Source organism: Schistocerca cancellata, chromosome 3 (genome assembly GCF_023864275.1).
Source record: "Schistocerca cancellata isolate TAMUIC-IGC-003103 chromosome 3, iqSchCanc2.1, whole genome shotgun sequence".
In the NCBI taxonomy this organism is placed as follows: Eukaryota; Metazoa; Arthropoda; class Insecta; order Orthoptera; family Acrididae; genus Schistocerca; species Schistocerca cancellata.
The window spans coordinates 805276597-805289458 of NC_064628.1; the positions used below are offsets into that span (position 1 = coordinate 805276597).

At 41.1% G+C, this 12862-nt stretch overlaps 1 protein-coding gene across 3 annotated transcripts in view; it reads left to right on the forward strand.

Moving 5' to 3' along the window:
• The window catches only part of LOC126175866 (integrin alpha-PS1), a 618855-nt gene that overhangs the window by 546785 nt on the left and 59208 nt on the right, over window positions 1–12862 (forward strand). For all 3 annotated transcript variants that reach the window (XM_049922880.1, XM_049922881.1, XM_049922882.1), the window contains 3 exons: window positions 1232–1466; window positions 8730–8878; window positions 8972–9213. In XM_049922880.1, coding sequence (XP_049778837.1) covers window positions 1232–1466; window positions 8730–8878; window positions 8972–9213 — 626 coding nt within the window. The remainder of the gene's footprint in view (window positions 1–1231; window positions 1467–8729; window positions 8879–8971; window positions 9214–12862) is intronic.

Below are 12862 nucleotides of genomic sequence, written 5' to 3' on the forward strand. Positions count from 1 at the left end.
GAGATACTGGCAGCTACTTTCTCATTTATAATAATAATGAGCTGTTTATCTGGTTCTGTAACTTTAATAGTCATACTGAAGACATTAGACTTGAATTGTCATATGAATCTTTCTACTGATTTGGGAGGTGTGACCACTACCCATTCATCTGATCTAGGCCTAAAAAGATAACAGCTGCAAACTGTAACTCATAGTTTTCTTCACCTAACATTTCGTAGATTGTATAGGTTGTATCACAACTATTCATTTGAAAGTAGTTCTGACATTCCTTGCAATGGTTCCCTTTTCTGATGAATCTAACACTGGATCTGTGTTTACCCATTTTGATAGAAATAAATCCTGCCAATTGTTGAGTTACAAAAATTTTTCAATGAAAGATAGTGGTCATGGGGTTTCTATATATGACTATTTTGTCAAAACAGTTCATAAATTAGAGTTTTTAAGTGTTTGTGGTGACATACAATTTTAAATTATCGTTAAATGCCTAAATATCTCATTAACAGAATAGACAGAAAAAAGTTATAAAATGATTTTAGGGGGCACCTTGAACTAAATAATTTAATTAACAGATGTTATTTGAAAAGTGATAAGTGTACTGCTGTAAAAGCAGAGATTAGGGTAATGTATGCCTATGGCGCGACTATAGTGAAGCCTACAGCTAAATGAGATTGATGAGCGAGACTCAAGAACTGATTGAGTGATGTCTTTCTTAGCATACCATAATAATTTATCAGAAAAATTTCATGTAATCTATAACTTTAACAACACTAAAGGACACAAGTTAACGAGCTGAACTGGTGCAAGGTATTTCTCACTATTTGACTATCTCTTAGGTTCAAGTGTGCTACTACAAAAGCTCAAAAATTAAATTCTAATAAATCCAAATTTGTAAATAGCAACATCCAACAATTAATTTTAGTGACTGTAGGAGCACTTCAGTAATGAAACATTATTTCTAAGACCATTGACAATGTAAATGTGGCAACTACTATTTACTATTGAAATAACTGTAGATTACATTTTTCTGAACTTGTCATCTAATTTGTTTTACCGTTTTGCAAGCTTAGTAGAGTAATTATTATGGTTGTAGGTGACAAATTAATTCCTGCATCTCATTAATTAATTATCCTTAGATGCCCTCCAGTTACCATGTAATTTTATCCTTTATACAATGAAGTTATGAATTCTAATAACTGTTCAGAAGTTACTTATAAAACATATCATATTGCAGGAAAATACACGTGACATTCAGTCTCCAATCAGCTTCCGCCTAGCATATACTCTTGTACAAAGAGAACCAAGACAAGCAGAAGAAGGTCAGCCACTACCTACAATTGACAGCTTTCCCATTCTGAATCAACAAGAGGCCTCAAAAGTGATTCATGCAACATTTCAAAAGGATTGTGGTGACAATGACATCTGTGAGAGTGAACTTGTTGTGGATGCAAGACCAGTTCTCACACAAAGTAATTTATGTTTCAATTCTTAATTTATTTAATTTGAAGTAAATAATATTTTCTGTTTCCATCCAGTGTAACACCAGCTATTTTCTATTTACATTCTGTGCAGACGAAAAGAATATGATTGAATATTTGTTTCTAGTGCTATACAAAATTTTTGGTGGTTTATTTTTTTTATTTTTATTTTTATTTTATTTTTTATTTTTTTCATATCAATTGGCTATGTGTGTGTATATGAATTATGCAATCATATCAGATCATGAAATGACACTTAAAAACAATAGTTCTCCCTACATAAAGACAGATACATGTATACTGATAACACATTTATTTATAGTAAAGCATGTAATTGCAACAAAGACAGAATATGAAAATGTTTACAGCATTTCCAGTTTTCAGAAACGTTGCTTCACCCTTAATGTTTCTTTATCATGCATTGGCAGACTGAGGCTTTGAATATCCGTTGGAATAGTCAGTTACTTCCAATGGGAAATAAAGCTGTAAACAATGTGACTTGAACTCTAATTTAGTATTCAGTGTTAATAAATGAGGAGACTTTCTAATTTAGTATTCAGTGTTAATAAATGAGGAGACTTCACAGTACAATGAAAGTTAAAGCTTGGAAGCATCACACTTGTTCACATTTATGTGTCACCAGTGAGTTTTATTTATAAAGGAAATAAAGATGAATAATACATCAGCATGAAAAGTGATTTCTGCTCTGCATTTTGGTTAAAAGATGAGTTATTTCATCTTTTGCAGTGATTGGCTTCCCCATCTACTGAAAGGAAGAGGGGGAAGTGAAAGACGTTTCTCTATGTGTGGCGTTTTTGGATAACAGTCTTTCACTCTTTGACTTCCTCCCAGGGGTTTGACTCTTTGGCGGGTTTGTACTTTGGCTACCATGGGGCCCCAGCCTTTGCAGCATCTTTTCCCTTCAGTACTGCTTATCTGTCTTCTTATTATTCTTTTTCTCCTCCCTTGAGGAACATGTCTGGAATGTTATGGGGAATGTGTTCTGCATTTTCAGTAGCCAATATCAGAACAATCTCTCCACTGTTTTTCATTCCTATTTTCTTTCTTCATTCTCCTTGCCATATCCTTCCTCTGCTTTAGTGTTTGAGGTTCCTCTTTTTCCTCTTCCTCTCTGTGCACTCTTGAAGGCTGGTCCATGCATCAGATGTGTAACAGGTGACTGGGTAATGGGTAATACCCAGCCTCAGATCAACAGGTAGGGTTTGCACATACCACCTGATACAGGCCTGGCCCAGGGAGGGGTGATTGCCTGAGCTGCTACCTTCCCAAATTGCCAATTGGACCCTCTGTCAGGTGTTTTGGAGGTGTGACCTGAGATGTAAACAAACACCTAAGGCATGTGAGCCCCCTCTCAGAGGAGGGCCCCCAATTGGAAGGAGCACGCCTTCAGGGATGCTGGCAATCGTGGGGGATTTTCTCACAATGAGCCAACCATCACTTTCACCGTCAATATCTACCAAATGTAATGCCTTTGGAGATGCTGGCAATCATGGTGGATTTTCTCATAATGAGCCAAACATCATCTTCACAGTCAATATCTACTAAATGTAAACAGAGTGAGGCTCTTGATTCAAAGAACCCCTCAGCTGCTGTACGGTTCTCGTGGTTTCATGTACTGAAGACCATCAATGGTGAATCCATTTATTATTCAGAAAGGTGTTGGTGCAGTTGCCGCCCCTGTGAAGTCCTGTTCTCATTTATTCCATGGCACTTTGCTTCTGGAGAATACTTCTGATTCTGAAGCACAACAACTGCTTGCAGCTTTACTCCTCCCTGGCTGTCCTGTTCATGCTGAGGCCCATGGAATGTTGAATTCTTCCCGTGGTTTATTTACACTAGGTTGTTTGATGGTCTGACCAAGGCAGAAATCCAAATGTATCTCTCCGATCAGGACGTCATTGCAGTTCATCAACTGATGAAAAAGGTAAATGCATCCGTAGTGCCCACACAGATTCTTCTTCTCACTTTTGACAGAGTGGTGCTTCCATCAAAGATCACAGCAGGCTATGGAGTTATCACAGTGCGATCGTGTGTTCCAAAACCAATATGCTGCTACCAGAGTCATCATTACAACCACACTTGAATGTCCTGTTGACACCCGGCCAAATGTGTAACATGTGGTAGGGATGCTCATGAGGGCAATTGTCCACCTCCTTCTCCCTGCTGTATCAATTGCAATAGTGACCATGCAGCTTCCTCCTGAGATTGTCCCCTCTATCTCAATGAGCGGGCCATCCAGGAGATCTGGGTGAAGGAAAAAGGGCGTTATCCTGTTGCTCATAAGTTTTTGGCTAGTTGGAAATCCTGCTTTCTACCATCAGGAACTTACAGTACTGTTCTTGCTACGTCTTGCTCCTGAGGACAGCATTCCATCCCATGGGGGGTTATGCTGTTCATCTGGGATGACATTCATAGTCAACCCATATCCCTGACTACCCAGCTTCCAGCTGTTACAGTCTGCATTTTCCTTCCTCACTTAAGCTTTTCCCTTTGTGCCATTTACATCCTTCCATCATTGTGTCACCAGGGCAGACTTCCTCCAGCTTCTGGGGCAACTCCCTCGCCCCTTTCTGCCGCTTGGTGACTCTAATGTGCACCATCCCCTTTGGGGTTCTATCAGAGCCTGTCTGAGAGATACCTATCTTGGCTGACCTTCTCAATCAACTTAATCTCATTTGTCTTAATACAGGAGCACCCATGTTCCGTTCAGGTTCCTCGCACACCTATTCCCGTTTGGACCTCTCCTTCTGCACTGCCCAGCTTGCCTATTGTCTTGAGTGGTCCATTCTCTCTGACATGTACTTGAGCGACCATTTCCTGTGTGCTGTCAGATTGCTGTCTCCTCCCCCAACTACGTGCACACCCTTGTCACAGCTTTCTGGGGCCAACTGGAGGCTTTACTCCTCCCTGGCAACCTTCAGTGAACAACATTTCCCCAGTTTTGATGGCAGGTAGAATATCTCATAAACATTATCCTTACTGCTGCAGAACATTCCATTCCTTGCACTACTTCTTTAGTGCACTGTGCCCTGGGCCGTTGGTGGACTGAGGCACGCCACAACGCAATTTGCACATGGAGACAGACTCTCTGCATTTTTAACCATCATCCTACAATGGCAAACTGCATTTATTATAAACAGTAGCATACACAGTGTCATTGCATTCTTCAAGATAACAAAAAAGCTAGCTGGATTTCATTTACTAGTTTTTTAAATAGTTCCACTCCATCTTCCATTGTGCAGGCCAACCTATAATGGCTCTCAGGAATGAAGGTCCTTTCCCCAATTTCCAGCCTGACCAAAGCAGATGATGTCATAGTGGAACCTATTGCTATCTCCAACACCTTGGGTGGCTATTTTGCAGAGGTTTCGAGCTCCACCCGCTATCACCCTGCCTTTCTCCATTGGAAATGAGTGGAAGAGGCTCAGGTGATACCCTTCTCTTTTCAGAATAATGAGTGCTACAATATTGCCTTTATTATGAGAGTGCTAGATCATGCTCTCACTTCATCCTGATCCTCTGCCCCAGGGCTGGACAATGTTCACATTCAGATGTTGCAAAACCTTTCTCTTGCAGGCAGGCGTATTCTCCATCATACATACAATCGCATGGGGTAGCGGGCGTGTTTCCCAGATGCTGGCGTGAAGCCACTCTCATCCTTATACCTAAGCACAGTAAGGACAAACACCATTCTAACTACTGCCCCATTTATCTTACAAGCTATGTGTGCAAAGTGATGGAATGTATGATTCACGGCCAGCTGGTATGGTGGCTCAAGTCTCACAATTTACTAGCCACCTGACAGTGTGGATTTTGAGCATGCCGTTCTGCAGTTGACCACACTGTCACTTTGTCAACCAATGGTTTTCTACAGAAATACCAGTGTGTGGCTGTGTTTTTCGATTTGGAGAAAGCCTACGACACCTGCTGGAGGGCTGGTATCCTCCGTACTCTCTACGTGTTGGGCTTCCATGGCCACATGCCCCGTTTCCTTCAGGAATTTTTAAAAGACCGAGTTTTCAAGGTATGTGTGGGTTCTGCCTTGTTGGATGTCTTTATCCAAGAAAACAGTGTGCCTCAGGGTTCTGTCCTGAACATCATCTCTGGCTCCCTTTTCATTGACAATTTTGCCATCTGTTGCAGCTTTCCATGGACTTGTCTCCTTGAGCGGCATCTTCAGCATTGTCTCAATTGTCTTTACTTCTGTAGCATCAACATTGGCTTTTGCTTTTCCACTAAAAAAACCGTTTGTATGAATTTCTGGTGGCAGAATTGATTTCTTCCACCGTCTTTACATCTTGAACCTTTTGCTCTTCTGTTTGTTGAAACTACAAAATTCCTTGGGGTCATGCCCAATAGGAAACTTTCTTAGTCCTCCTGTGTGTCTTACCTAGTCGCCCACTGTATGCAGTCCCTCAATGTCCTACGTGTCTTCAGTGGTACTTCCTTGTGAGCGGATCAGACAACTCTCTACTGTTTGTACTGTTCCCTCATCTGTACGAAACTAGACTATGGGTGTTTCATTTATGCATCTGCATGTCCGTCCATCTTATGCCATCTGAATACAATCCACCATCATGGCATCCATTTGGCCACAGGCGCCTTTTACACTAACCCAGTTGAGAGTCTGTATGCAGAAGGTGCCGAACTGCCATTGTCATACCACCATGATTTTCTCCTCAGAAGATACACATGCCATTTGTGTGCCGTGCCTTCCACCTATCCTAAGCCTCCTCCTTCAGTGACTTCTTTGATTGCCAGTATGGAGTGTGTCCCTCTTCTCTGTTACCTCCTGGAGTTTTCTTTCAGCTTTTGCTCCAGCAGCTTATCTTCATGCTACCTGCCATGCTCCTGATGGGTGTGAACCCTTCACCACCTTGGCTTCGTGTGGTGGCACATGTTCATCTACAGAGCTTTGTGATAGTAACTTTGTGTACACTGATGGCTCTCGGACTGACCTTGGTTTCGGGTGTGCTATTGTCATTGGCACTGACGATTTTTGGTATTGCCTTCTGGGACACTGCTCAGTATTTACAGCGGAGCTCTTCACCCTGTATCAGGCCATGTAGTACATCTGGTGACACAGGCTTTTCAATTTTCATCTGCTCCAAATCTCTCTGTGCCCTTCAGAGTCTCTGTGTGCTGTACACCATCCGTCCCTTAGTGCAACAGGCCCAGGAAGCTTTCACTTGCTCACTTTTGATGAAGCCGCTGTGATGTTTACGTGGGTCCCTGGTCACATTGGTTTGACAGAAAACGAGGCCTCTGATGTGGCTGCCAAAGCAGCAGTCCTCATACATCGGTCCTCTTGCCATGAGGAGATCATTTTTGCTAGGTTGCATATTGGGCACTGTCGTTTTAGCCATCACCATTTACTAAGTGATGATCCCTCACCACTTTGTGCTCATTACCCTCTATCTTTAACGATTTGCCATTTATTGATGGAGTGCCCATTATGACTTATGTTCTCATTTATGTTTCTCGTCAGAGTTATTGTCCGTTTAGCAAACGATCGTGGGGTGTCAACTGCAGTATGGCGAAGGAATTTAATCTTTGGTTCAGGACCTCCATTCTCTCTATGGCATATTTTTAGCTGTCTCTCCTTCTGTTGATTGGACTTAACATGTAGTAGTTTTGAACTCCTTTTTCATCTTTGTGTTCTACAGTTCTGACATGGGCACATATGACTCTTGTAGTTTTTGCACCCTAAAACAAAACAAAACAAAACAAATGAACATCCTTCACCTTGCCAGTTATATACAGACACACAACTACTTTTACTTTGAGAGCAAGGTATACAAACTAATCCTTGGCACAGCCTTGGACACCCACATGGCACCCTCCTACGCCCAAATTTTTATCGGCCATCTATAGCAACCATCCTAGCCTCCCAAAACCGCAAACTCCTTGTCTGGTCCAGTTTCATTGATGACATCATAATCTGGACTCATGGCCAAGACACCCTATCGTCATTCCTCCATAACCTGAACATCTCTCGCATCTGATTCACTAGCTTATCCGCAACCCAGTGCCACCTCTCTGGTCGTTCCATCCACTCCTCTGTTTGCATTAAACCCACTAATACCAATAGTACCTGCATTTCGACAGCTGTCATCCCTTCCACACCGAGAAATCGCTCCTATACAGCATGGCAACAGTATGCTGAAGGTCCCACAAGGGACTTCCCATAAAGGCATTAACCCCCCACCCCCATTCCTCCACCCTCTCAAACATAGTCCACAAACAGATTTCCCATGCCACATCCTCACTCAACCTAAATCCCCCCCCCCCCCCCCCAACACCACCAATAATCAGCTTTGAAGGGCGCCCCTGTCATCTTCCAGTATATCTGTGCACTGAAACAGCTGAAATATACCCTTTGCCAAGGCTTTGAACATCTATCATCCTGCATGGAAATGGACATCCTACCCAAGATCCTTCCTACTCTCCTGAGGTGGTACTCTGCCACCCACCCAACCTACATAACATTCTGGTCTATCCCTATACCACTCCCAACCCCTTGTCCAGTTGCAAGATCTGACCAATCCACCCGTCCAGCACCTCCTACTCCAGTTCTGTCACAAGCTTATCCTACCCAATCAGAAGCAGGGCCACCTATGACGGCGAATTCTACTGCAATCCTTGCACAGGTTTTTATGTTGATATGACAACCAACTAGCTGTCCACCAGGATGAATGGCCACAATCAAACTATGCCCAAGAACAAAGTATGCCAGCCAGTGGCACAAAATGCAGATGAAAACAACATATTCGATTCCAATGGCTGATTTATTACTCGCACCACCTGGATACTTCTGTCCACCACCAGCTTTTCTGAACTAAGCATATGCGAGTTATCCTTGCAACATATCTTCCACTCTCATAATCTTCCTGGCCTCAATCTCTGTTAAACCACTGCCCAGCACCTTCCACCTCGCTGTCTCCCCTTTCTCTGTTCTGTCAACCCCTCCTGATTCAAGTCCCAAAGTCACTTTTGTGCACCAGAGAGACAGAGAGAGAGAGAGAGAGAGAGAGAGAGAGAGAGAGAGAGAGGATTTATTCTGAAAGTTACTAATATTCTTTATCTTTTGTGTGTGCCTGTGTCAATGAATAATCACTTCTGTTATTCAGTGAGTGGTCTCCTTCACTCCTAAATATTTAATTTCTAAATACAGAATTTACGCCACCCGCTCATTTTGTCACAATGTTAATTTCTTTACATTTTCTGTTTCAGGGGAATCAGGTGCATGGGACTTAACCCTTGGGCGAGATCAGGAGATGAAGTTAGATATACAAGTGAATAACTACAGGGAATCTGCTTATGAGGCACAACTATTTATATCTCACCCTGCAAGTCTCAGCTACATTGGACACAAAACTGAAGTAATGATAAGTAATGATGACATAAGAAATAATATAGTGTTTGATTATTTTGTATTTTAATGCCTAAGTTTATTTTCTTCTTTCTTCCCCCAGAATAAGAAGCTTATTTGCAGGCCATACAACAGCACATTGGTATCATGTAGCTTGGGAAACCCTTTCAAGAGAGATATGCCTGCAAAATTGACAGTCCGATTTGACCCAAGAGGTCTGGATGATATTGAGTCATTACTTGAATTTAGGGTCTTTGCAAATTCTACATCTACTGAAGTAAACCCACAGGATCCTCTGAAACTTCACATTGCTGTTATCAGAAAGGCAGAGTTATCGATAAGAGGGTAAGAGACTTCCTCATATTTCTTCAGTCATATGTATTACATGTGCAAAGTTCACCTATAAGTAAGGGACTTCCTTATGTTTCTTCAGTCACAATTATTAGTTGTGCCAAGTTTATCTGTAAGGAATTTTTTTTATCAAAGCTAGCATATTATCAAATATGGTACTGGAAAGTCCTGGGTGGAGTGCAGCATTGGAAGAAGTAAAAGTGACCATCAATGTACAATAGATATGTTGAACAACTGACTGGCACTTGTATGAGACTGAAACTGAGGGTAAGCTTTTGCTCCTCAGAGATAACTAACAGGAAAACACACACACACATGATTACAGTATCCCAGTCATTGGCATTGTACCATTGCTGCAGCAAAGTAGAATAAAAAATTGGATTGGGCGGAGAATTTCTGGAGGGGAGGATGCAGCCATGGGGACTGAACCTGAAGCTTTGCCACACAGATATGATCTGGTGCCCATAATGTTAGTACAAGATTTTTTTGACAGTAGTTATTTGTTAGTTGGTACATGACATCACTTTTTCACAGATATGTCTTTCTTTTGTGGAGTAGATACCTGTGGTGGAACTGACCTAATCATTATAATAGGCAACTCTTGGTATCGCTCTACAATTTACCCCCCCCCCCCCCACTTCTCTCTCTCACACACACACACACACACACACACACACACACCTGCACTACCAAATTTGTGATTCCTTAATACTTCATGATATACTCTATTAACCAATCTCTTCATATTGTCGAGAGGATGGAATGCACTGGTGGAGGATGGTGGATTGGGATGTGCCAGAAGCTGCTTGCAAAGTAGCAGAATTCCTTCATTAATGTATTACAAGCTCAAGTTCTTATTTAGTGGCAACGGGAAGGTGGGCCTCAAGCCACTGGCACTGTGGTAGTGAAGTGTTGTAGTATGATACTGACCACTGTTATGCTCAGCACGGCCAATATTTGGCATGACCTGGCATCACAGATAGTGCTGGCTACTAGTCTGGCTGTGTCAGACTGATACTGCCAGTTGAGTGTGAGATGCTGAGTCCTGCCCCGCAGTGGCATGTGGTGGGTGCAGAAACCCACCAAGTGAACCCCCAGACCAGTGGCAGTGAATGGGCCTAGCAAGGAATCCAGTGATCAGTGGCCAGGAGGGCCTCTGTTCAACCCTTAGCCCATCAGGCAGGCAGGTAGTTCTGTCAGGATGATGGCACAGTGGTGGTCCACATCAAGTAAGAAACAGATTGCTCATCCTTACAGCGAAATAGGCAACTACATAAATAATCTCTCTGTTGGACAGCAAATACCATAGGTGAACTACAATGCTTGTTGTCCTATACATATCATGGAACTGGCATCACTGTTTCTTCACTGAGTTGTCATGGACCATGGGATTAAGTTTATTGTTGATTAGTGGAAGTTGGCTCAGCCAGTCTGCTGCAAGCCAAGTGCATTTTCCCCATGACCAGCTGTAGCCAGGGATTAACAGTCTTTTTTCCAAGCGATTTTTCTTAAATTTTCCATCGGTCAATGTATATCAGCTCCCGTAAGTCTGTGAACAATTTTTGTTTCTACTGTTGGGATACTTCTTACAGTTACAAGCAGGGAACATAGATAAATGAAAAGTAATGCTTATAGATATTTCTTATGAGTCAGTGTTGAAATGCAGGCTGTATTGTAATAAGGATTGGATTTATGCAGTCACACAGTTTACGCACTCATTGACCTCAATGGTGTGCACCTTTTTTGATATGGATTATAGCGTAATAAAATGTGCTTTGCAGACAAATATTAAACACACATCACCTCAAACCAACTACAAACAAACAATGGTTAACTGTCAGAAGCTGAATTGGTTTTGAGTTCAGATCCCTATAGAAAATTTGAAAATTTGACTTCAGCTATTTGAGTAATTTGTTTCCTACTTTGCTCATTGTAGTAGTTAATCACTAGCCAATATGGTTGTAGTGATTCCATCTGATTCCTGCTAGCATCAGTATGAATAAATTTATCTGAATGTAAGCAGTCACCTGTGAGGTACAGCACTACACTTGTGGGTGGCACAAACATACAGACACCCACTACTGTTCTATTTATTTATTTATTTTCATAGCCGACTATTTCTGCCTGATGTTAAAAAGGACATGGACAACAAAACACACAGTTTTCACTGCATCATACAAAACTTTAACTGATAAATAACAGGTGTAGAATGCTCATTACAACCGATAATCAAGTAAATGATTTGAGCACAGTTCCTCTGTAAATTCAACTTGGGTATGACTGGGTATCATGTGCTGTCACTATGGATATAATCCTTCATTTTGCATAGTGCACATAGGAATTAGCTAAATTATAACAATATTTTTTTCACATTGAAACATGATGTAAATACACTACATAATTTTTAGTACCATAAGTTTTTAAAGAGTTTTATGAAACTTGTCTTTGAATATTGTTTTGCAAGTGTAATACAATTTGCATTTAGCAAGATGCTTTAAAATACTGTGTTTTCCACATTCCTCATCAAGCAGCCTGTGAAATATTTCAAATGGAAATTTCATGTACTTAAAGATCCTAAACTTAAATTTCTCCTATAAATAAACTGTACAAAACAAGACTCAATGCCTTTGCTGAACTTAGTAGTTGGAGTTCTGAGTCCAACTGAAGAATCACACAAACTACCAGTTACATAACTTTTGCATTCACTACTAAGTTGTTGCTCACTGCAAATGCACTAAATTATGTAATGATCTGGAAACCTAAATATCTGAACTCCAACAAAACTTGAAAATAAATAATTCCCTCTTTTCTTGAAGCTCGTTCATACAAGTAAGTATACCCTTATGTCTGAAACAACCATACTACTAGATGCATTTCTATGCTAAAACACAAACTAAGTTGACACACTGTGCAGACACTTCTGGGAACAACTGCAAATCATAAATGCCTTTACAGTCACTCCTACCAGCCACAACACTGAGTGTGTATTAGCCAGTAAAACATGAACTGATCACTGTTCAGAAGGAAGCTTTTCTGAGATGAAGAAAGGTACTCTTCAGCCTCATTAGTACTCCTTTCTTCATCCATCTGGACTGAAAACCTCACTGTTTGGTCCCCTCCCCCAAATAAACCAATCAATTTTCTTCCACAGAGGAGTGATTTCAACATTTCCAGAGCTCTCCAACGGATGAGGTTTGTCATCTTCCTTTCCAACATGTACTTGTTCAGTAACAGTATCTGATGTGTCTTCCTCACAGTTTAAAGTACCAGAAGGCTTCATAAGTGCGTTAATAGTGTTTGTCAAAAACAAGCATCTTAGTGTTCTTGCTGGTGGACTCCAGTTGTAGCCACCGTTCTGATGGCACACTTTCACTTTATGGTATGTTGATCCACATGCTAGTCAGAAAAAATGTAATGCTAATAGTTTGTTCTTTTACAAAAAAAAAAAAAAAAAAAAAAAAAAAAAAAAAAAAAAAAAAAAAAAAAACTGAACAATAGATTTAGCTGTCTGTATCGTGTAATGCATTGTGGTGGTGTGTTTTTATATGTCTTTTCATCAACTTTATGGATTGTACATAAAATTTTCTTTTGCCCTTTCTGTTGTATCCATTACTACAGGGAATTGTTCTGATAATGCACTCCA